This window comes from Lontra canadensis, unplaced genomic scaffold (genome assembly GCF_010015895.1).
Source record: "Lontra canadensis isolate GAN:19392208 unplaced genomic scaffold, GSC_riverotter_1.0 scaffold43, whole genome shotgun sequence".
Lineage (NCBI taxonomy): Eukaryota > Metazoa > Chordata > Mammalia > Carnivora > Mustelidae > Lontra > Lontra canadensis.
In genome coordinates this window covers 10944244-10970412 of record NW_022631037.1, presented here as the reverse complement: position 1 = coordinate 10970412, position 26169 = coordinate 10944244, and the positions used below count along the sequence as shown (strand labels likewise).

At 43.2% G+C, this 26169-nt stretch overlaps 1 protein-coding gene across 3 annotated transcripts in view; it reads right to left on the bottom strand.

Annotated features, from left to right (window-relative positions):
- Positions 1 to 1080: 1080 nt before the first annotated feature.
- The window catches only part of SPOP (speckle type BTB/POZ protein), a 64959-nt gene continuing 39870 nt past the window's right edge, over positions 1081 to 26169 (bottom strand). Inside the window, exons 3-11 of one of the 3 annotated variants that reach the window (XM_032872147.1) lie at positions 21437 to 21580; positions 20659 to 20780; positions 18077 to 18228; positions 17792 to 17919; positions 11098 to 11275; positions 8290 to 8345; positions 7689 to 7811; positions 3827 to 3969; positions 1081 to 2337 (exon numbers count right to left, since the gene is read on the bottom strand). In XM_032872147.1, the coding sequence (XP_032728038.1) occupies positions 2193 to 2337; positions 3827 to 3969; positions 7689 to 7811; positions 8290 to 8345; positions 11098 to 11275; positions 17792 to 17919; positions 18077 to 18228; positions 20659 to 20780; positions 21437 to 21514 (1125 nt within the window). In that variant the 5' untranslated portion in view covers positions 21515 to 21580 and the 3' untranslated portion in view covers positions 1081 to 2192. Of the gene's footprint in view, positions 2338 to 3826; positions 3970 to 7688; positions 7812 to 8289; positions 8346 to 11097; positions 11276 to 17791; positions 17920 to 18076; positions 18229 to 20658; positions 20781 to 21436; positions 21581 to 26169 lie in introns of those variants that run through there. The other 2 variants (XM_032872146.1, XM_032872148.1) reach the window with 2 other exon arrangements.

Here is a 26169-nt window from a genome sequence, read left to right as displayed (position 1 = left end):
CAGTCACTCGACAGTTGTGGGATCTGACGCATGTCACTTGACTGCTCTGTGTTTCCACTTCTCTTCACTATAGAATGGGAAGGTGCTGTCTGTCACTCGGTTGTTGGGAAGTTTAAATGAAATACTGTTTATGAAGGTTTGGTGAAAATCAAGAAGAGCTGAGCGAATGAGGCAATGCAGTGGCCCAGGAGGCCACATGGGCGGAGGAGACTCTGTGCATGCTGGAGTCCTGGACCAGTGTGCTGACCTGGAGAGCCAGGACGAGGTGGCACAGGGCGGCAGCCACGATGTGGAATACCGGATACTTCCTCCCAGACATTAGTCGTGGGAGGAAACTGACAAGTGCCATGGGATGGTTTCTAATAAGCGCATCCTCTGTGCGCCCGTGTCGATGCTCGGCCACAGCTGGTCATTCTAGGACCTTGGGCAAGATGAATGAAAACTGGAAAATCTGCCAAGGCCAAAGTCACTGGAGAGAAATGGGAGATGGAATACGTTGAGTCTCCATCTAAGGTCAAATGTACACACCTTGGCCACATGGCCACTGCATTTTCCGGTGTGTCCCACTGTCCTGTCCAGCACTGTCGTGAGAAAGGCAGAGGAGCCCTGGAGTGTCCTTGTGAGCCCACCTGGTATTCAGACATTAACTTTTCTGGAAACACATCAAGTCAGTGACAGAACCAGTCAGAGATAATGATTTCCCTTTATTTAATCTCCACATTCATGTCCCCTTGATCTATTTATAGTTAGCTAGGAGAAGGGCGGTTGGGAGTTAGGTGTTAGAACATGTAGGGGGTAGAAAAGCCCACCCCCATTACTTGCCTTGGCAGAGGCAGGAGCCTGATCCCTCATTAGAATGTGGCCTGTGAGATACTCGAGGAGGACAAGACACTGGTAGATGCTGGGAGCTCCAAGAGACAGCCCGGGGTGAGGGAGACACAGTAAATCCCCATGGGTAGACATTTGTCATAGAATCTCTGCAAGCTGAAGGCTCAAACCAGGACTCTGAAATCCCTTGAGGAACTCAGACCCAAAAAGCCAGCCAGGTGAGTGAAACAAAAGACCAGAGATACCACACAGTACAAAATAGTAATTATTTATATTTTCAAAAAGAAAACAATTAACATTTGGAAGTTCTCCCCTGTAGGAAAGGGGTGAGTTGGAAGGAACAGGACTGGCTCCTACGCAGGCGGCAAGTCAGGTACGAACAGCTGAGCAATCTGGGCTGGGATTTTTGTCACACAGCATTAATAATAAAATTTCCTTTTCTTTTCTCTTCTTTTTTGTTCTGTTTTTGTTTTGCATTTTATTTTCTTAGAAAAGGGGGGGAGGGAAGAGAAATAAAATCAGAGAAAAATGCCAAAAAACATTTTCCAATATATCTAAAAACAGAGAACCAGAGTTCTTGTCAAGACAGTATGAATTCTGGATGAATTATTTTTTCCAGTTTTCAACACCAATAAAGATTTTTTGCAAAAGCCACCACATCAGAACACGCATCTTCCAGCTCAAATAACCTCCTTCCCCTCTCGCCTTCACTTGTCAATTTTCATAAAAGGATAAAAGGATGTATTCTGTTCTTGCAAACAATAAGTGCTAACAACAAGAGAGCTCTTCTGATACTTGTATGGTGGTGAGGAGTTGTCACAAATATCCAAGTTTTAGCACAGCTGGATGGACTAAAATTTCTCTCAACATAAATACTACTGGAATCCACAAATTGATTTTTGAGAAATTCTGCAAAAATCCTTTCTTCTTTCCTTTTCCCTTCTCTTATAACTAAATGTCCTTTTTTTTTTTTTTTTTCCTTTTTGCTCCAGGCACCTGACGATCTGTTCTGCTCAGTCAGATGCAGACAGGTTTCTCCGAAGTACCACCGCTGGGACGTCCTCCGGGCCGGCGCCTAAAGTGAATCCCCACAGTACCAAAGTCGGCCAGGCCAAAGGGAACACAGTGACGCAGCAACAGGGTTTTCATTAGGTTGAGCAGCCCCAGGTCCCGGGCCCTTCCCACCCCCCACTTCCCCCAAGTTTATTTAGTGCTGTTTTGAAAGTCTGGGGGCCACGATGCAGTCTTCTGCCCCCACGACAGAGTAAAAGCTCCACAGATTGCGCTGTCTACCTGGTGGTCAGTGGCAGCAACGGTGGCTGCTGCTTCAGGAAAACACACGGAGTCTTACGACAGGTAGGATCTTAGGACTGCTTCAGGCGCTTGCGTGGGGGTCCCAGAAAAGGGCACTGTGCTGAAGCCAGAGAGCGGTAGGCCTCAGCCACCAAGTGGGGATGCGACACCACCATTGACTTCCACCCGGAGGTCTCCAAGACATCCGAAGCATGACTAGGAGAAATGTGGAGAGATGGATTACCAAAGGCACGAGAGAGGGCTGGGGTCCACCGCCCCCGGCGCAGTCTAACCTCCCAGAGTTCGCTGTAAAGGGGGCCAAACACTCAGGCGGAACCCTTCGTAGACAGAGCCCAGGCTGGGGCTGCAGCAGCTCGGAAAGCCTGGACTTGGAGCACCCCCCATCAAATACAAAAGGCGAAATGTTCCTCAGGCCCTTCTCTCCATCACCGATGCTCTTCACATTCACTGGTGAGGCTACGACAGAGAGAGAGCAAGGGCTCTCTTGTCCGGCAGCTCTGAGCTTCCATCTGGCTCTGCCATCATGCTGGTCCCCAACCACAGACCAGATCATGGCCACGGCTCTATTCGATCAGCCGGAGGGGACCATACCATGCCCTACCGAATGTTAACATCTAAAGAGCGCCACGCGAGTGTCCGGCACGGAGCGAGCCGTCACTAGAAGGAACATCTGGGGTCTATTCCCACCTACCTTTGCCGTAATTGGTAAACTCCTTTGAAACAACCTTACAAACAACCTTACATTGAGGAAGCTGATTCCTCTTTGGGGGCATTTTCTGTGTTAAACAATGTCCACTCATCTACTCAGCAACCTTTTAAGCCGGCCTCAGCCCAGAACTGCTGCTCTGAGGGCTTTTTTTTTTTTTTTTTTTTAAGATTTTATTTATTTATTTGACAGAGAACACAAGTAGGCAGAGAGGCAGGCAGAGAGAGAGAGGAGCAGGCTCCCCACTGAGCAGAGAGCCCGATGCGGGGCTCGATCCCAGGCCCCGGGATCATGACCTGAGCCGAAGGCAGAGGCTCTTAGCCCACTGAGCCACCCAGGCGCCCCTGTGACGGCTTTTTAAGGCCTGTTTCTCCCCTTTGGGTTTTTCCCAACTTCTGTTCTCCAACAGGCAAGGGAGCAGAACATCCCCACTGAGAATTACTGCAGAGAGCAGTATGGCCAGGTCATCTGTCATTTAGGATGACAGGACAGATCTGCTGGAATGAACACTTCCTTTCCAAGCAGTATTTAACAGCCTCGACAACTGGTTATCCCTTCTCTTTTCCCCATTCCACAATCAGCTGTCAGACACGTTTTACTAGCTCATACAAAACCCACCTCTGTTCTCCAGGAGACCTACATGTCCTCTACTAAGCCCAGGAGTGGGAAGTGAAGGTGCTGCCATTCGGGGCACCCCGCCTTTCCTGGCCAGCCACTTATCATTTCACTGCTTCCCATCACCACCAAGGAAGGAAAGCACCTCGCTTACCAATCGGGTTAGCCCCACAAGACAGAGCAAAACCATCTCCCAAAACCATCTCCCGTCCAGTCAAGCTGAAGGGAAAGATAAAAACCCTCTACTTACTACAAGGGGCTAACGAAGCCACGTGCCTGTTTTACTCCCTAATTCAAAGTCCCTCTCCTTTCTCTTGCTAGCCCGGCTCTCCTGAAAGGACAGCTTTGAAGGTGCCGACTCACTAGTTGATGAAATCCACTGCCTGAGTTTTCAACTGATCGGCGCTGTGGAGGTCAGCCAGGATGAGAATCTCTGCGGCGTTCTCCACGGAGAGGTTACTGCAGAGGGCGTCCTCGCACATGACCTTCAAGCGCTCCAGGGCATACTGGAAGACACAAGCACTGCTGTGGTCAGGGCGGGGGTGCCTCGGGGCTGCGGCCGCTGCAGCTGTGCTCCTCAGCGGGACCGCGGCGGAACGGGACTCCTGAGCAGAACTGCACAGCGCGTGACAAGGCCACTGAGCTACCGCAGTGATAAGGCACAAGCACGCCCCAAGGCTGAAAAGAAGACTGCTAAAATAACGTGCATGGCTGCCACTCAAATTCTAAAATCCACTTGCTGGGAAAATGGCCATTAGGGAGTACACCCACATCCTCAAGGTCACCCTGCCCCAAGAGGGACTCGAGTGTTTCCTGGACCACCACCACCTACCCTCCCTTACGATGAGGCATAACCCTGCTTCAAGCCAATGGGACATGACCTTTTACATTCCTGCCATCCTTTGAGTCAGAGCCAAACGAGGGTAAAGCACAGTCCTTTCTACTTAAGCAATGTCACCAGCCCGGCAGGTATGCCAACTGGCCCATCGGGCTGTGAAAAGGAGCCCCGGGGTGACTTTCACCAGCATCTCTGCCACTAGCTGGTCCTGAATGAGGGTCAACCAAAGGTCTCCTTTTCAAGACAAAGGGATAAATGGAGTCCTCTTTCCTGAGGTTGAGGTTAAGATTCTCAGGGTAGGAACAAAGCAGCAGAGACCCTGGATCCAGTTTTGATCTAAAAACTTCCTATTTTCCAAGTAAAGGGTATAAATGTTCTAGAAATGAAGGTCTGGGTTAACACTGGGCACATCTGATCTAGCGGATTTGTTTTGATGCCACTGTAGTATGTGCTCTCAAATATGAGATTATGAACTTACTAAGGAACTTCAGGAGCGAGGAGGAGGAGGAAGGTATAAAAGGAGTCACAAAATAAAACATTATTAATCAGTTCATAGGAGAACCCTCTGCTTTAAGGGTATCCACAGTCTCCGTACTGGTCCCACCTCCAGGACCTCAGAACTCAATGACACAATAACTACTTCATGCTGAATCATGGCAATCAAACCAAGACAATTTTATTTTTATGAATTCTGGGTGAGGAGGCATGTCTGTGGGCACTGTGATCTCCTGCAGCAAAAAGAGAGTTTTATTGGTTTTGGTGCAGCTTTAATTTTTTACATTTGAGTAACTAGAAAACAGTTTCCATTGAAAACAGGAATGACACTAGACAAGCAAGAAATTAGGTTGCTGTTTTTGTTTTAAAAGCCTGGAAAAGGTTGAATAAATGTTCGGTCTTTATACAGTGCTACACAGAACATTCCTCTTATCCTTTCTCGATACATTCTTTTAAAAGGACTTTTTACTGTGAATAGTTCTGATCCCTGCTGCATAACTAGACAAAAGTAGCCATTCTTGTCCCTTGGGAGACAAAGTTTTTTTTCTTAATTATGCTTCTGAAAAACCTGCCTAATGGCTGTACTTACTCAGGAGATTGAAATTGTGTCTCCCAGGCCTGGCCGACGTGTTTTGTTTTGTTTTTGGTCTAATTACACGTGTCCCCAGGAGACTGGAAAAGCCCAGAAGAAGCTGTTTCAGCCTCTTGGGTAAATTTTAGATGTTTAGATCCTTCCATGAAAGATTTCTTACTCTGTTTTCCTGAAGCTCACAATGAGGTGTAAAGGTAAAAATGTTTTCAAGTAAGCTTGGAGCAAAGACTGTCTGATAGGAAATTCTGAATGGAATTTGAAAATGCACCCTTCACTTACTTCTCATTCATAAATTTAAAGCACTGCTGTGATTCGACTACTTTATCTTTTAAAACTGTAAGTTAGCACACTATACTGAAGACAGCCACAGAATGCCAATTCAGGCCGATCCCCATGCTCTGCGTACTGACGGGGGCTGCCCAGTACGTTCTCTGGCTGAGGAGCAGGAATAAAAACCCAGGAATGCCACAGACATCAAACCCTGGCTCTGAGAATATATACCGCTCAGCCTCAGTATTTCTGTCTGAAAAGTGGGCTTTCTGACACTACTCCTCCCTTAGCCCACTACAGTGGGCTAAGTACCTGGCATGTATACACTTCACTGAAAATCAGAAGGCAGATGAGGCAGGATCATTATAAACGCGTGTTTACAAAAAGCTGTGTCTTCTAGTTCTCCAGAGCTCACGGCAGATAGTTCCTTACTGCCCCCACTGAAAGCAAGACTCCTGTGGTCAGCACGGAGCCAGACTGGGAGCACAGGGAATGTTCGCACTGCCTAACTGGATTCATAAAATCTTGAAAGGATACAGCTACTACTCAATCCTTTCAAACCCAATCAATGAGGATTTACGTGCCTCGTCCTCTACAAACACTCCAAAAAGCTGATCAATAAATACAAAACTCCACTGTCAAAGCACGTACTTCCTCTGTCCTCGAGGTGCAGAGAAAGGTGGAAGGAGACTCTTCCCACGGGGAAATCCTGGGAAGGCTCTAGTGGCCTCAGGTCTGAGCCAGCTCTGCCCCGAGATGGGTGCCAGAGCATCATACGGTAGGAAGAGGAGCAACACTTCCAGCGGGGATTGGTCCTTTTCATGGGGTCTGCTGCTGGCCAGGTATAAACTCTTTTAAGAAACTTCCAGAGGAAAAAGAGCTTGTGCTTCCTCAGACTACAGGGCCTTGGAGGACAGGTTACCGAGCTCTTTCTGACCTATCTGCATAAAGAAAGTCAGTTACCCCAGGTGTGTTTTTGGGGACACTAATTCCCAGAGGTGATTCTTGAGGAAAAGGATTTCAGGGTTGACTAAGCTAGAGAAATGCGGTCTGTCATATTTTTTTAGAAAACTCACAGTGTACATTAACATACTAAAAAGATTCTGAGAAATCTTGCAGTTAAGACAGCCAACACACAGGAACCTCAATTTGACTTGTTTAAACTCAGTGTTTCATCAACATTTCCCTCCAAACTTCTTTTGGGAATAATTGGCCTACTGGTTTTGGTCCTTCCCCTGTTTCCTTGATCCTAAGGTCCATACTTTAATTTTCACACTTCAATGTTTCTCAAATTGAAATGAAATGATCAACGCACGCATTTACTGCAGTACTATTTCTTCTTTCCAAGAGCTACCGGTCATCTTGTAATTCTGACTGTGGTATACTTCAATAGCTCCTTAGGTAAAAGTCGAAAATGCTAACCACAACACTGGGTAAAAGACTATTCTCTTACTGACAAAGTTTAAAATAAAAGTTTATGCACTCAAGGGGAGGCGGGTGGGAGGAAGGGTGAAACAGGTGATGGAGATCAAGGAGTGCACTTGTCCCATCAGGAGCCACAGGATGTATGGGATTGTTCAATCACCATATTATATATATGAAACTACTACAACACTGTAGGTTAACTAACTAGAATTAGAAGAAAAAGTTTAAAAAAAAAATCTCTCACTATTTAGAAAGAAAAAGTTAATAAACTCAAGAACACTTTGTACATTATAAAGTCAAATGTTAGTATTATCTGAATCTTTAATATCCCTGTGCTTACATGTGAGATGGGGAAGAGAAGGGAGGTGAACATCAAACTTACCCTTCTTTTCTGTAATTAGGGTGACCACAGAAGTTACTTTGACAGCAGGACACTTTGGAAAATAAAAACGGTGGTGCTATCAATTACTGCAACCCAGGACTGCCCTGGGCACACTGAGATACACGCTCGTCTTACCTACTGTGTAATACAGAGGCCCAGTCATGAAACTCACAAGGTCACAAACACTCCTCCTCTTATGATTCCTTTTCTAGTCTCATCTCACCTTGTCAGCAGCTGCCAACAAATCATCAGCCATTTTGTCGAGGTTCGGAGCCTTCCCCGTGTAAATGAAGCACATCATTTCCTTAAAAACTTCAGGCTCCACATCATTGATTTCAACCCGATTCTATGCCAGAAAAACTGAAAATGAGAAACATTCCAACAGAACAAAATCCCTAAACAATTTTCATGATTTTAAGCTCTGGTGAGAGAAAGGCTTGTTATCATCTAAAACCTAACATGGATGAGAATTCTCTCTTTGCCCTATTTCATTAGAACAGCCTTTGCTCCCATCATATGCACCACCTTTATCTTCTCAAATACAAGAGCAAGACAACTGTTTCTTTGATTTTTTGGTGTTTCTTCGCCTGAGTACAAACACACGTCTAAGAACCTCACACAAAACTCGATGATCTACCTGGGATGGAATGAGTCTGTTTAACCTAGAATGCTTCCGGACCACCTCTCCCTGCTCTCAGAAAGTGTTCAGAGAACAGTATTCCATTTTAATAACGTGACTGGAAAAATACATGTGGTGTGAAATTGGGAAATCATCTGCACCTAGTCACCTAGCTAAAAAGACATATCTTCATTCTGTCACATACCTTTTTGCTCTCCTCCATTTCATGTTCAAACATGGCACTAAAAACTGGAGAACGAGCTACAAAGTGAAAGGGAAACAGAGATAGATAAGGTTATCACACTGAAACCTCTTGGTTCTTCTGTTATGAAGAGAGCACCTTCTTTCTTGTCCTTTTGCTACTTGAAAGGGTCTTAGCCTCAAATTACACTGGAATAATAAAATCCCTCTCTTCTTACATTACACCAAGAAGTGAATAATATGACAGAGGGAAAAAAAGAAATCAGAACTTTCAAAATAATTTCTCAGGAGCTCCATTCCAACCATTCATATTGGAACGAAATTACTCAGACTGGAGGACAATGACCTCCTCTGGGCAGGTTTGGGGGTTCAAACGGAAGATCCTTCATGGTCTAAGCAAGGCATCCTAATACCTCAATTTTTGCCTAGAACAATGATACTAAATTCTCCAGTTCTAGGGACCACACGGCAAGAAGGCCAAGAACAGGGCTCAGTGCACCATTAACTAGAGGAAGAGCATGCTTGTTTACAGCAGGTGCTCTGTTCCTTCAGGCCACGCATTCACAATAGAGATGGTAACACCCCAAAGAGGCAAAAAAAAAAAACCAAAAAACTAAGGTATGACAACCATCTGTGGTCCTTCAAAGTTCCACTCTTCCTGACAAAAACTTAATCCTTAGTATTTAATATCTCCCATTAGGAATAATTTGATTTTTTTTCCTTGGGGGAGTGGGGATAATGAAAAAAGGTTGAGAAATGGTGTTCTAAGCCCACTGTGGTCTAATGAACATAGAAAAATAAGTCAACTTAATTTCAACCATGAAAGTAATAAAAGGCCTAAAACCCTCAAACTTTATCATGTTGTCGAATAAATCAGAAGTTTTGATGAAGGCGGAGACTACCAAATTTCTACCTGAGAGAGGAGCACCAGATGGAAAATGTAGCAGGACTCTGGGCCACCAGGTCACCTGAACTTGGGCCTACAGTTTATGTCAGAAAGGATTAATTCTGGATCTGTCATTTTCTAACCACATTATCTTGGGCAAATCACTTATCCCTCTGAGACTCAATATTTTAAAATATTCCAAAGGGACATTAATTCTCACCGCTTTTAGTTCAGAAGGCTTATCAGCTATAGGGTACTAAAATAAGTATATCACAAAAGCCGAAGAGTAAAAGGGCTGGTGGTTTTTTTTAAAAAGGGAAGGGTCCAAAGCAGCGGTATGCTTAGAAGATCTTCAGTGGCTAGACTCAAAATGCTGCTATGAGAATAAATAAAACTGAGGCAGGCCCTTAGGGACACCAGTGTTGACAGGGACATGTGAAGAAGAGGGAGGCCACACATCAGAAGTAGCCAGAGCATCAGAAGAAAACCAGAAGAAAGAAGTCAAATAATACACAAACTAAGGAATCCCTCAAATTTAGGAATTAGCAGGTCAGAGAACTTTGGAAAACTGCTTTCGTGGCACGGAGGTGAACTGAGGATAAGTGGGAGGAAAGAAGCAGAGACAGTAAATGTGCTAACTCAAGAAACTTAGCTCTATTTAAAGAGAAATGGAGAGAGAGGGAGAGACAGAGAAAATGAATATGAATGAATGAATAACTAGAGGGAGACGGCTGAGCCAGTTTCCAGGCTAAGGGTAAACAGACAATCGGAGAAAGAGAGATGGTGGAGATACCAGGCAACAAGGGTATAACCGGCAGAGTAAGGACTCTGGGAAGGCAGCATGCGATATGAAACAGAAGCCGAAGAGACAGCCCGCTCTGGACACGAGGAAAACACCACCTCCACAGAGAATGCAGGGAAAATGCACGCAAGGCGACAGGCAAGAGCTGAGGGAGAAGGGCCTCAATTTTCTCTCCGAAGTAGTAGCAAGCTACTCTTTCAGGAGTCCGGACATTAAAGGAGACTGGTAAACAGTCTGAAGTATCCATTGTTAAGGAAAAAGAGAGAGAGCTAACTATGTATCTGTAGAAGAGCTCTTGGCAGTGCCAAGAGCCTAGCTGCTTGTGGAGACACTAACCTAAGAGTAGATGACTTCCTTTGGCAATAGACAGCAACACCTAGTTGAGAGCAGGAACAGGAAGACAGTCAGATTGAGCCAGACTGAGGTTTTGCCAGGTGTGTATTTTAGAATGATAGAGCTGAGAGTCTTGGTAAAAAAAAATTGTTGCCTGAAAGTTCATGCAATTTCCTCTTATGTCTTATGGTCTGAACAGAAATCTGTGGCTGACTGCTATGCCTTTGTGGGAAGTAAAGTCAGTCCTGCCTTATCAGCTCCCACTCTTTGTCAGTCTTTCTGGTGTTAAGGACAATGGCCTTGAGCAAGACCTAATCCTCCACGTCACTAGCAAATTCTCATTCTTCTGGTATGTCTGTACTGAAGGCTAACGCTCCAGGGCTGGGGAAGGCTAACGCTCCAGTACTGAAGGCTAATGCTCCAGGGCTGGTTTAGTCCCAAGTCCAGAATCTTCTCCACTACATCTTAAGCCCCTGTCTAGGGGCTAACACCTCCTCTTAACCAGTGTTTTGACATCTACCCTCTAGGTGCAAAGGCATTCAATATACATCATCTACTGCTTGACAATGGTGGCCAAGTCCCCTAGAGAGAGGAAAAACAGAAACTCCACTTCTATGAAGAGTCGGCTTTTTGGTTATGACAACTAATGTCCTCACCATAAAAATACATATATTTAGCTTTATTTTTTTGTGCACCAGTTCGAAGAGTTGATGTTATTCAAAAGGTGATTATGCAGCCACCATTTTTCCTTGTTTCACCAAAACTAAAGCTTCTCATGAATAAAGACCAACCTGCCAAGATAGCTTTGTGAGCCTGGAACTCCTGGCCGGCAACGCACAGACAGCAGTCCGTGAACCGGGAGTTCTCCCACAGTCCTCCCAGCTCATCTGCCAGCCGGCACTCAGGGACCTTCACCATATTCATGGTGTTCTGGCCGGAAATGTTGACGGAATCTTGCACCACGCTCACCTGTGAAAGACAAGGAAACACAGCCCAAAGGTTTTATTACCAAGAGTTTTCTTCCCAGCAGGAGAAGAGATGACTTTTACCTCAGTGCTGTAGTACATTCAGATACAAATGTTAGTCATGTTCTCTTGAAACCACCTCCACAAATCAAGGCTTTATCCTGTGGATCAAGTAATTTCCAATCTGCCACAATCATACTTATTCTACACCATCCTAGGATGAGAGGCAAAAGCCCCACAAATCTCCTTCTCCTCCAAATGCTAATAAACTCTGCCTCCCCTGCCTTGAAAACCGGGGCAAAACGGGGGTGGTGGTGGTAGGGGGAGATAGGCACACTGACCTAAGCACACATTAAACCTCAAGTGTTTACCTTATTCTGCCTTAAGCAAAAGGTTAAATACAAAGAATTCCTATGGAGGGGCACCTGGGGGGGTCAGTCAGTTAAGTGGCTACCTTTGGCTCAGGTCATGATCCCAGGGTTCTGGGATCGAGTCCCGCATCGGGATCCCTGCTCAGTGGGGAGTCTGCTTCTCCCTCTATCCTTCCCCCCTGCTTGTGATCTCTCTGTCACTTTCTCCCAAATAAATAAAATCTTTAAAACAAACAAAGAATTCCTATGGAAACTACCATTTAAAATTCTCTAAAAGAAAAAATTTCTGATAAGCCTAAAAGTACTTCACTTATTTTAGTTAGGTCTAGAACATGAAAATAAAATGCAGCTTCTCTTGGGCCTGGTAAATAATTAGCATTTCCTCACAGATGTTAGTCTAATGATCTTCAGATCTTCTGGAAGATCTTCCCCAGCAGTGACAACTCGGTGGGTATCCCACACCACTGACACCCTTCCTCAGTCCCTTGTGACAGTGACCTACAAGAGACCTGGCTCCAGCCCCATGTGCACTTCTAGCCCTGGAACAGAGTGACAGCCACAGATTTACAGAGGGAACCAACTTGCCCCCCATGACTTCAATAGCAACACACTTTAACTAGTTCAATTAACTGTTCAGCCTTGATAAAAACCAAGATGGGTCAGTGAAACTCAGATAAACTTGTTAGATACCAAGCACAAGGATTTATAAATAACGTAGCATTCTAAAATAAATGGAAACTACCAAACTGAAGTCAAGGCCCAGCAGATCAGTCTTCTGCCTAACAACCACTGCTATGCTTTACCTTGTCCATCACATGAGGTTAAAATTGGTAATACCAAAGCAGAATTCACAAACCTGAAGAATCAGCTCCTCACTCTTGCTCTACTGCTACAAGTTAGATGAGAAAGACAGCTTAGGAATATCCTAAATGACCCAAATTTCTCTCAACCTTCAAGATGCAAGTCATCCCTTAAATGCAGTCATAAACCCAGAGGCAAAACGAATGCCCTGGCATCCAAATGACCCGTAGTCTCTTTTCTGAAGGAGGGAGATATTTACTATCAGGTCGAGAAATGTATTCATTTGTTTCAAACTAACCATTATGATCCTGTGCAGTGAAGTCTCCAACTTAATCAATTATGAATGTATTTAACATCAGTAGCACATTTATCAGAGCCAGATTATAACATTATTTTAATAGCTCAGGACCCAGCACAAACTACCCCCACAGAGATTTTCTCTTGTCCTATGTTAAGATCTCTAATTTGGTCCAGCCACTTTCTCATACTAACACCAGAAGTAGAAGTTTCCAGTCTCCAGTTACAGCCTCAAAATACTGATTTTTTTTTAAAAAAGTGGCGGGGGGGAGGAAAAGGAAAAGACCAATTAAATCCACTTCATCACAGGAAAAGGCAGGAATCTCTTGGGATGGCCAGTGGAGGGAATGGAGGATGCTTCTGGCACTGGGTTCCTAAGCTTATATTAAATCAGGTTGATAAGAGCCCAGTCATTAACACTTGATGGCAATTTACTGGATGGGGTAAAATGAACTGGCAGGAACTAAGCCGAATGTCAAGCTATGGTTACCAGTGGACCCTCTGCTGGTTAGATGCACGCTTGGTAATGAGTGGAGCCCAAAGACTGTGATCCGTCTCACTGGGGCAATTCCTCTCTCCAGACACAGACAGGAACACAGCAGGAAGGAGAATGTACCTTTACTGTCTGAGCCAGACTTGTTCTGTAGATATATGGATGCCTGAAGTCTCCAGAGCGCTGAATGTCTGGCACCTCTTACCAACATTAAATACGCTTAATTAAAAATAAATTTTAAATGGCATTCGCAAATGAGTCTTCAGAGCCCAAACTTTTAACTTAGGAAGGGATTGTTTTCCTCTGCAAATGATGATGCTAAAATGAGACCATTTTGAGAAAAACTAAAGATTTTTTTAATGCCTATGAAGTTGACTACGGAGACTCATTCAGAATTGCAGCTGTGAAGATGACGTGACTGTGACATTTATGTCGTCTTATAAATGACTACATGGAAATGTCTCAGGAAGGCTGTATAGCCCTCTACATTTCAAGTCGTAAATGGGCCTCACTTTTAAAGTCAATTCCTTGTCTTAAAAAAGAAAATTTCCATAAAAGACTAAAGAGTGTGCCAATTCTTATACATTTTATCTAAACATGAAAAGTCAAACTAAGACCAATGGAAATACATTTTTTAACTTCCTTATAATTAAAACAATCAAGGAAAAAATAGACTCTGCATAGAGATGGCTTATAGCAGCAGCATTACTTTTAATCAAAAGGCTGGCCACAATCTAAATGTCCAACAAAAGAATGAATCAACAAACTGTTTTACATTCACACAACACACTATCACATAGCACTAAAAATGAAAGCACTAGAGTTACACCCATCATTATAAATACATTCTGAAACCATTTTTATAAAGCGCAAATAAAACAAGCAAATCTAAACTAGTACATTGTTCAGGCACACACATAGTGAACAAGAGAATGATTGCATACAATTTCGGACAGCTACTTATCATCATTCCCTGAGTGGGGGGACGACAGGTCTAAGGGAGAGTGAAGAAACATATACAGGTTAGTTCCAAGTTATTGGTGATGCTGCTGGGTTGGGTGCTGCGTTTATTACAGTATGTTTATAACCTAAATAACGTTACATATTAAAATCACCATTTTCATAGGTCAAGACTAATCAAATATTAGCCTTGTCATATAGTTCAATCAATATATCCAAATAACCCCCCAAAAAAGAAGAGACTCACATATTTCAAATTTGGTAAACATACACATTCCCAGGCTATGAAAGGACATTCTATGTTTGAGAAGAAAAGGGATATTTTAAGAGTCAACTAGTGTCTGCGTGGTCCATATTTGGTATTTCAAACTTCATAGGATATTTCATGTTTCAACTTTAACTGCAACATCACAAACGGACACTGGAATCTTCCACCTGTCAAAGGTACGTACAGTGAAGGGGGAATATCTGTCCCTTTCTTGTTAGTAGCTATTTGTTTTCAGTATAAACAAACAGGGAAGGGCCAACAGAAGCTGAAACATTTCATGCAGATGTTCTGTGAGACGAACTATTAAAGAGAAAATTTAAAGTGTAAAGCCTTCCTGATTCTTTCATTACCAAAGTAAACACTCTCTGTTAGGAAAACTTGCTAGAGCCCACGTTTCCTTGGGGGAATGGCATGCGGCTCCACTTAGGGCTGCGCGGCCATCCAGAGGTGGAAAATGCAGAGCTGACATGGCCTGACACTAATTTGCGGTACAATGTTAGGAAAAATTACCTGACCTCCCTAGGCGCTGCTTCTCTCCCAGTAACATGAAATGAAGATAACAGAACTAATCCAGCTCGAAGGATTGTGATGAGACAATTCAGGGAATACTTTGAAAATGCTTCCAAATATGTTAACTAAGCCATATCACCTTGGAAGAATGGACACATTTCCTAATGGACAAAAACATCACTGAGAACTGAAGGTGAACCCAGTGTGGCACATTATAAACAAGACCACCCATTCAGCATTTGGACAGTATGCGATCGAATTTCATTTAAATGTTCATTAACAGTAATACCACTGAAATAAAGCCCAAACACAGACATGTGATTTTTAGTCTTTCGCCTTAGGATAGGAATGTGGTTTCTAGGAACAGCCAAAAGAATCCATAGAACTGTTCTTTTTTTTTTTTTATCGTGATGCAGTAAACTTATTTATAAATAATCCGTCGACAGACAGGATGGAAATGCCCAGGCCAAAGGCTGAGTGAGGAACAGAGCAGTGGAGGGCTCATAACCTAAATTTGTATGTGGACGTTGGCTTCATAAAAGCCTCTGAATAATAATAATAAAAAATAGTACTAGCTCAACCAGTAATACATAAAATAAAACATGAACTAAAATACTTGTTTATAAATAATCCACTGGCAGAAGGCAGCAACAGGTCAAAAGGACAGAATATGCAGAAAAGAATGATCTAGCTTTGGAAAGCACTAAGAACTGAGATGAGCTGCAGACATTTTTAAAACCCACACATCCAACACACCCCCCCACGCAACCGTCTTGCAATGCTGAATGCTACTAAGTCCACAGAGAGCCTTGGAACAGAAACGAGTCTCACTAGGCACAAGCCCAAGTATGAGAAGCAACACTCAGCACCTGTGGCCAACAGAGAAGTGTGAGAGGAACAGATGGCACACCTGGTTCGATGGTAAGAAACCGATGGCATCAGCAGAACTCAGCAGACGCTTCCCTGCTCAACATCTCCTCATTGCCAAAGTGTCATCTCACTTCCCTTCTAAGTCAGTAAGACGAATCTAAACTTAACCACAGGATTTCTCCTCAGAGAATTTCATATGGGGAAGCGAAGGGAGAGAATTTCGTGTGGGGAAGCGGAGCCTTGGACTTAACCACAGGATGAGAGACTGCCAAGTGAGGGCAGGCCAATCGGTTTCCAAATCAAGAATGTCAGTGCACGGGTTGGAGCAGCTGGAATGGATCTGCGGGGTGGAAGGGGGATCATGGGAGAAAAGGCTGGACCCGCTGTGGACTGGAAAATGTGGCAATACAGGGGAACACTTTGCCTAAAACACCAGAGGCAATATTTAAAGGAGAGTTCTCTTTCTTGAGAACAGTTCAAAGACTGGCTTCCATTTCTAGCAGAAATCAGAATTTTCCACTATTTCTAAATCTTTCTGAAATACCGGTCTCTAAAGTAGGTGAAGATTAAATTGATGGTCTGAAGTTTCCATCAAACCTCACACGAAACCACCTAATTGTTCTCATTTCTTCACTTGGGCAGCTGGGTTTGATCTAGTAGGACTTATATGCAATTCCAAACTCAAGTTCACAGACAAAAACAACTGCAACACTTTAATGTATTTATAGAGATGCCATCGGTCTAGTATTTCCTTCTTTTACTTCACATCAAAAAAGACGACATAGCTATTATGCAACTGTTTTATATATTCAGTGTAGTACTTTAATAAACTCTGCATCCAGACTTGTCTAACCCCGAGCAACTATTCTGCAAAAGAAATACTCAATGAGCTGTGACTGGGGAGAGAAATCGACTACTGCTGGCCAGGCCTTTTCCGAGAAAGGGCAAGATCCCTAAGGGACACCGTTCTCTGCTGCACAGGTGGCATAAGCCTTTGGAAGTGTCATTAACTCACAGCTTGAGCCCATTATTTGGCAGAACACACCGGTAGTTAGGGAACTTGCTCGCACCCTGCCCATGAACACACAGTGGCCACTTGCAAGTGGTGTGGCTCAGGAAGTGGTTCTCGACCACACAAAGTATGGGGAACACAAAGATCCCATCAGACTGGAGGCTTTATTCATTTATTATGCTGTAAGCTTATGAGTATTTGTAAATATACTGATAACAGCATGAAGTGACTTATTGGTACATGTAAGCCCATTAAAGAAACCACTTTCCAACTCACTCTGACTTTGGGAATACTTCAAGGCTTCTCCTGTTAAACCCAGACAGACTCTTAGGTCACTGGAGAGAGAGAAACTCTCCTGGCTAACGACAGATAACCCTGCTAGCTAACCACAAGTTAGAGAGCTTTATCTACCCTTCACTCCAGAAAAAATGGTTCTTGCCATCATTTCACAACTACTCCAGCAAGACAAACAGGATATACCCAACTCCTGAGACGAGTCATCTAGTGGAGCACAACAGGAAAGTGATCTGAGGTCAGACCCAAGTGGACCTCACACATCAGAAGTCAGGAAGTTTAAGGGACAAATCCACACACCGAGCTGCCGGCATTCTCCTCAGCTTTCAGCGCCAGTCTGTCCACAGGCTACCTGAAAACACCCCCAATGAGAAGCCAGAATCCTGACCCAAGCAAGTCCAGAATCGCTCATGCCAAGACAGTGCACAATCTTTGTTTTTAAGCACAGTAGCAACAAGCAGAAAGGTGACGTGCCCAACAAGCCTGAAATCGTGACGCAGTTTCAGTCACAGAAACCACATTCGTGGAGCACCACTCCACTCAGGGAGTTTTCTCCCTCTCCATCCCTGACACAACGTCATGAAGTCTATGGATACAGATCAGGTCTGGGAACTGTGACTCTCAGCGTGGGGTAAAGGACTCACCTCACAGAAGAGGGTAAGCTTGTCATCAGGGAGAAGCCCGTTAGCCTCATCCAAGAGAAAATCTCTACGGATGAATTTTTTGAATCCCCAGTCTTTGCCTTGCACAAACCTATATGCCCGTTGACTCTCTGGAGTGGGGAAAAAAAAAATAAAAGTCATATTTAGATTTATTCAAAACAAAAACCAAAAAAACAAAAAACCACACCAGATCAAATCCATCACTTGTCTGCGCATGAAATTGTTTGATGTGCAAATAAAGAGTCGAATGAAGACGAGAACATTTACCCATAGCTTTGGTTTCCTCTCCCTTGGCATTCAGGATGGAGAATTTGAATTTTGCCCGAACTTCACTCTTTGGACAGCTGACCAGTAACAGGTAAAGTGACAGATAATCTTTGCTTTCTTCATCTAGCCCTTTTGGGTTTACTCGCAAACACCTGCCCGAAAGAGGGAAAATTTAAAAAAGATGTTGGAAGCATCCACGTTTATAGGCTTTCTGAAGTGACAGGAAAAACAGAACATCTATTTCTCAAGAAAGGAAGATGTTAAGAAAACCAGTCCGGGCCCCACAGCAGGAAATTCAGATTGAACAGAATGACTACTCAGGAATCACTTTTTGAGAGCAACCGGAGTCACCTTTTAAAGAGTAAACAACAAAAGTAAAGGGGCATTCTAGAATCTGACAACACATCCTTTACCTCTCTGCCTCCTTCCTCATAATCTCGTAAATCACCTTTTTCTCTCCCTAAAATATTTTAAAACTGAGCCTACTTCCACTGTGTTCTAATCCTCAATCTCAGGAAAGGCAGCCCCCCTTCTTTTGTCAGGACTATAATGAAACTATGCAAAACACAATGTTGGGGGCACATGGGTGGCTCAGTTGTTTAAGTGCCCAACTCTTGATTTCAGCTCAGGTCATGATCTCAGGGTTGTGAGATCAAGCCCTGCATCAGGCGCTGGGCATGGAGCTTGCTTAAGATTCTCCCTCTCCCTCTGCCTCCCCTCCCCCCGCCCTAAAAAAAGTGTCATTGAGCTCTCTATTATCACCTTGAGAGAGAAAAAAAATTCCAGAGAAATAGGTGAATAGTAAATCATCTTTTAGAGGTATTTTATCAATCTGGCAATAATATCCTAAGATTGAAATAAAGAAGGCAGTATGGAGGAAGCACAGATAAAAGTAAACTCCCATTACACAGGGTAGAGTTCCAAGCTAGGCTTCCAAATGGAGTCAGAGATGACAATCTGTTGCCAATGAATCAAGACAAATTTCAGACAGATTTAATAGGTTCAATTGAGTTAAGTTGCAAATGTCATTAGTTGAACTGCATGTGGTTCACACTACTTCTACCACATATAATACACAGGCCATATGTATCCTTACGCCTTGCCAGTGTTACAGCACCTCTCTCAAACAGGTGGCCCAACCCAGTGCCCCTCTAGGCAGTGCATATGCCGTGTACACTGTGCTCAAGATGTGAATTTAAATACAATGCCCAAGTAGGGTGCCTGAAATCAAGAGTCTGACTCTTGATTTCAGCTCAGGTCATGATCTCAGGGTCATGAGACAGAGCCCCACACTGGACTCTGTGCTGGGCACGGAGCCTGCTTATGATTCTCTCTCTCCCACTCCTTCTGCCCCTACCCCATGCTTGCTCATGTTCTCCTCTCTCTTAAATACATACATACATACAGCACCTAAAAATAAAGCATTCTCTCGGCACCTAGTAATATACTGCTTAATGCACACAGCCAACAAATACTAAAGAGAGTGGTTTAACTCTTCAGTAGGTTAATAGAGATCCAAACTGGGTGGCTGACACACGTGTTGTGGTCCTGGCAGCAAACCGATGGCCGTATCCTTAACTGCCAGCGCCTCTTCAAGGGGATGCATGGTTTGGAAGGGACCGACCCCGACTCTCAGATCATATTCCCCTTGCTCTAGAGATTAATGGAGGGAACCCAAACCTAAGCCAGTCAGTACATGTAGGACATATTCTTGGCCACAGAGTTAATTCAGAGAAAGTTCAAAGAGTTCTGTTGGATGGAAGTGGGTTATACCCATTGCTATTGCCAGTCATCCTTTAACCACAAGGGAAACTGACTTGAGGTGTCCAACAGTGTGGAGAACAGAGAGATGGGGTCCTTAATCTCACCACTGGGCTGCTGGATCAAACTACCTTCAAAACCACCCTACATCCTGGGCATTCCGGTTCCATAAGCAAATAAATCTCCTTCACTGTTTTAAGAGCAGGCAATTTAAAGTTGAGATTTTCATGCTAAAATCTAAACTTCTTGCTTTTCTTAAAAAGTCAGCAAATATGACAATGGTCAGCCTTTATCCACACCCAGCCACAGAGAGCTGGAGCTGAGCAGCCACCACCCCTTTTAGAAGGTCACTCAACACTCACACCACGTATGAACATCATTTACAACACTGGCCCTCTTTACTCATTTATATTACCCTACAGCCATCTGAGTTTGCTGATCCCTGACATTACTCACTGAATTAATTCAACAAATATACAGTGAGGGCGCCTGGGTGGCTCAGTTGGTTAAGTGGCCGACTCTTGATTTCGGCTCAGGTCATGATCTCAGGGTCCAGGGATCGAGACCCGGGTCAGGCTCTGTGCTCAGTGAGGCATCTTCCTGAGGATTCTCCCTCTCCCTCCGTTCATGTTCTCTTTTAAATAAATAAGTCTTTAAAAATACATTTTTACAATGAACACCTATCACGTTCCAGGCACTGTTCTAGGCACTAGAGAATACGTGAAGAACATAACAATGTCTCTGCCTTCGAGGATCTTACGTTCTAGTCAAAACAGGTAACTTTTAGAAAAACTTTAACAGCTAGAGATAGTCTTCCTCACCATTTCAGTTTATCATTGGCTCCTGATGAAAAGGTTGAACTTTTAATGACTTCACCCATTTCCTCCCGGCAAAAGCTAAAGTTATTGATGGTCCACATGTAGGAGAATTTCACTACCTTGATCTGTTGACAGAAAACCAAGAAATTAAATAGGAAGTGGGCAACCTGGAAAACAGGCTGCAGATCAAATAATCATTTCCCTTCCTCCCTCCATCTGCATGAGTCCCATAGGAAGATAGCTCTGTCTGGCCGGCACGGTGGCTCAGCTTTTTCTGTCCCTCACCCACATTTTAAGAAATCTCACAGTGACCAACTGCTTTCATAACATTTCTCCACTTCTGAGAAACACTGGGTGGAAAGTGAGAAAATCATGGACAGGGGTGGGCAAGCAGATAATAAAGCTGTACCTAAAACAAGCCTCTGCTCAGAGCAGTGTTTGACAATTGCTGATGACACTGCTTGGGGCTGCAAACCTCAAACCTGGTTTCCTGTGAGTTGCCCAAAGAGGAACATATTTCCATCAAGGTGGCTGTGAGTGGATCTCGTTTCAAAGACTCCCCCTGCTTTCAACCTCCAGTGAAAAACCACTGGCCTAGTACATTCAGATGTCATGTGGAAAACCAAGGAATGGAAAGCTGACAAGTACTTTATCTATCCGCTCTTTGACAGTTATGTCCTAGAGAAAGCAGGAAACCTAATGAAGAAAAGAAATCTTATTTCCTTCATTCACCCAAATCCTCCCAAGATACATGTTTTACAGGGTGATAACATGAACTTACCTGTGTGTAGCACCAGCTCTCAGCTACAGGGCCACTCGACATTTCTGCCGGAGGTGGAGGACTTGGAACCCTTGACATCGCCAGTTTGAAGGTTAAACAAGATCTCCAAAGTCAGGGCACAAAGATTTCTGTTCTCTCTTCACCCTGGTTGACCCAAGAAGCATGAGGATTTTATTAGATTAATGGTATACTATCCTATTTCCGTTTGACCTTGCAGGTTGGAAACTGTGTCTCCTGCCTGGAATGCTCTACCATATCACTCAAATGGCTCTAGCGTTCAGTGTTAACCTTGAGAAGACTACCTAATCGGAAGCAGCCTCCTGCTCACAAATCTATCACCCTGTTTCCATCCTCTGCTCAATTCCTTTTTTTTTTTCCCAAGATTTTATTTATTTGACAGAGAGAGAGACAGTGTGAGAGGGAACACAAGCAGGGGGAGTGAGATAGGGAGAAGCAACCTTCCCTCTGAGCAGGGAGCCTGATGTGGGGCTCGATCCCAGGACCCTAAGGATCACGACCCAAGCCAAAGGCAGGTGCTTAACGACTGAGCCACCCAGGCGCCCCCCAATTCCTAATATTTTCTTACCAAACGGCAGATAAAGCACATCCATGAAAAGGGTGCCAAAGAGGAGACAGCACAGTGAACACCACTACAACTCTGCCACTGGCTCCTTTCTCTGGGGGTACAAACAGTCCACTCTTAAAAGGAAATGACCTTGTTACCTCTCTAACTACTGTCTCATCTCCTACACTGCAGTGCAAACTTCTTAAGAGCAGTCTTCCATTCTTCAACTCAGCGCTGGCTGATCTCCTGAAGGGCAGCATTCTCCCCTTTCTTAGATGTGTTCCTTTCTCTGCGACATTAGAGATCTCCTTGCTTACATACTCTATCACTACCCAATTTTCCAGATTCTGCTCCTTGCTCTGTTTTCTGATCATTCCTCCGTCTCTCTTACTGGAGTCTCTTTCTCCAGTGTTGCTTCCATGGTTTAATTTTCCATCATTTTCTCGATCTACATTCTCTCATTTTACCCACCCCCAGTGTCAGAGTTTTGCTTTTATACAAATGACTCCCAAATCTCTCTGTGACCTGTCTCATAAGCCACAGGCCACCTTTAAATAACTGCTGTACATCTCAAGAGGGTGTCCCAGCAGTATATCAAATCCAAGTCCAACTTCTCCCCTCCAAGGCCTTTCTAAACACAAAGCCATTCAAAACATTGGTAAATCTGGTTACAATTTTTTTAAGTACCATAAACAAAGCCAAAAAATAATCTGGGGGGAAAAAAAAGAGCTTGCAATGCATGACGAAGGGATAATTTATGAATTGATATGTAAGTTTTCTACAAAATTCATAAAAAAGGCCAACTACCCTGTAAAAATATTGTTCACACAAAAGGAAATAAAATAGCTCTTAAAGTCTTACACCTCTCAGACCAGCAAGAAAAAAAATCAACCACACCATATGTGGGGACATGGGACTCTCCGACACTGCTGGCGAGACTGTAAACTAGGATGTGTATTTTGGGCAGGAACTTCCTGTACGCAGTGTGTCCACACACACCCCAAGACTTGGTAATTCTGCTTTTACTGTCCATGCACTAGTGTAGGAGTTTCTCAAACATCAGTGTGCATCTGAACCACCTGCTGGCCACCATCCCCCAAATTTCTGATTCAGAGATTTGAGCTAGGTCCACAAATTTGCACTTCTAACAAGTTCCCAAGTGATCTTGATGTTTGGGCCCTGGCACCACATTTTAAGAACCACTGCCCTAGAGAAACCCAGCATGTGGGCAAAAGAAGACACTGAGAAGGCTGCTCAGTGTGGCACCGCTTGTTACAGTGAAAAACTAGAAACAAACCAAAAATCCATTAGGAGGGAAACAGAAAACTAAAATGGGTTATTTCCATTATAATGGAAAACTATATTTCAGGATTTAAAATTAATGAACTAGATCAGCAGCACCATGGAGATGAGATCAAACACAATGCTAGTGAAAAAAAGCAAATTTTGTAATGTCATGTGCAGTACGTTATTTATGCAAATTTAAGATTTATATATTATTTACAGATATAATATATGCATTCAATAGAAGTAACAAAACACACTGACAAGCTATGCATCAGATCCACAATGGGAGAGCCGGGGAGAAGAATGAGGCCAGGATAAGGATATAAGACATTCAAAGTTGCTCTCTCCTGTTTCTTTCTTAATGAAAATGAGGATGATCTGAAGCAAATATGGAAATACCTATATGTCTGTTAGTTTAGGATGATAGCCTCTTGAGTATATGCCATTTTTCCTACTGTTCTGCTTTATTTAAAAAAAATATATTGTAAGAATAGTGGAAGGACGTATTCCATTACATCAAACACTGGTTTATAATATCCAAGGGAGAAATTTCTTTCCTGAACACCTGGTTTGTTTTCAGCTGTGCATAGACAGTATGGATAAAACGGATCATGTGGTCCTTTGCCTGGCTACTAGGAAGCCATGAGCCGTATATGTAAGCCATCTCTTGAAACTCTAGGATCACATGCTCATTCTACAATAGCTTTATTCTTTTCTTTTTTCTACTTTTATTTATTCATTTATTTTAGAGAGAGCGAGCAGGGGGAGGACCAGGAGAGGGATAAGCAGACTCCCTGCTAAGGGCGGAGCCAGATGCAGGGCTCGATCCCACAACCCTGAGTTTATGATCTGAGTCAAAATCAAGAGTTGGATGCTTGGGGCGCCTGGGTGACTCAGTGGGTTAAGCCTCTGCCTTCGGCTCAGGTCATGATCTCAGGGTCCTGGGATCGAGCCCCACATCGGGCTCTCTGCTCAGCGGGGAACCTGTTTCCCCTCTTTCTCTGCCTGCCTCTCTGCCTACTTGTGATCTCTGTCTGTCGAATAAATAAATAAAATCTTCAAAAAAAAAAAGTTGGATGCTTAACCGACTGAGCCATCCAGGTGCTCAGTTATTCACTTTGCTATATATAATTATATATTATATATAGCAAAGTGTTATTCACTCAACTGTTTACTCTTTTATATGATACATACTTCTGGAAACTGCCTCAAATCCTTTGTAGAAAGAGGTATAAATGAACAACAAAAATCACTCAACTAACACACACTCGCTGGCCACTTAAGTAATAGGCATGAAAGGGGATTAACAGGATTCAGCTGTATCCCCACAGAGTAATACCATTGGTATTACCGGAGTCCCCACTGGTTTTAAACACTATCCTACAGACATTTACAACTAAAGCATCCCATGTAATCACAGATGGGAGTTAACAGTTTTATACACATGACATGCTATTTCACTTAAGCTAGCAAACTAAGCAACAGAGTGGCATTTGGGGCTCCTTGGTTTGTGCAATTCATGATTCCATGATATACTCAAGAAATGAAATGCTACACTTGATCACCTGTGGTGAAGGTATGCTTCCATTTGATGGAAAACACATTCTCAAGAACTGTTTGTCTAGTAATGAGTAAATGCACCTTAGGCAGTTTTACAAATCCCACTTACCATTACTGCCAGTAAGAGCCAGAATGAAATTTCAAAATTCCCACTTAAAACTATCTTTTGGGCAGATTGACAATGAAGATGTGAATTTTACACATTAGTTAAGAGCATAAAATTTGGCTCTGGAGGTGTGTGGTACAGCTCTACACTGAGGGATCATAAAATGCTAACTTAAGTTTACTTGAAGTTTTAAAAAAATACTTCAAATTTATCTAACAATTAATTTAAGGATTCTCTAAGCCTAAAAAAAAGACAAGTTTAAAAACTTTTATTTTAATGGCTTAATTGTTGTTACTGAACCATAGTCCATTATTAAAACCAGAAAAAAAAAATACTACTTTGATCTTGGTCAATTTTTTCTATCTTTTTTGCTTCTCATTTATTTTGTAGCCAAGTCTTTTTGGTTTTTCTTTTCTTTTTTAATAATATCACTTTTATTCCAATTTTAAAGAATTTCTAACCCAGCAGCTAGTAGCCCTGGATGATGCGCCTTAGACTCTGAGGAGCTCTAACCACACAACCTGCTGAGAGGGAAATTGACTAGGATAGCACAAGTCTAATGAATTTCACTCATAGCTGGCACCATGGGCAAAGTGTTCATCAGCAAAGTAGCCTAGTGTTACATGAACTCTCTAGCTCTTCATGCCAACTGCTCAGGTGCCCAGCAGAAAAACAATTTCAGAAAAGGGGAGGTCTATTTGAGGGTCATAGTTTGAGAGACTTCCTAGAAGACAACTAGGACCAAAATATAGTATCCCTGGCTTTTAAACAAGTTAGGACAAGACCAAGTTGTCTAGTGAGAAATTTCTTTTCCAAAGCTTAGCAAACTTCCCAGTATGCTGACAACTCTGAGGCTGAACATGTCTGTTATATATCATCATTTATTTTCCTGTTTACTAAATCCTGACCCATGCAGTGACACCTCTTCTGAGCCACAACAAAAAAATATACTTTAAAATATCTGTCAACTGTAAAACTGGTCAAATTCCAATGAAGGTAGTATCAAGTTAGCAACCAATAGCAATCACTATCAGAATGTGTCTTAGCAGGTACTAGGAGTTCATAAAGTTGCTAATTATTTTTGCCAAGAGACTCCAGTCCAACAATATAGTATGATTTCTAACTAGAACATTAAACTCTGGAGAGTAGACAAAAATAAAAAAGAAAATATTTTAATGCTGTCATGATGCATATGCATGATACTTTCAATCAAAC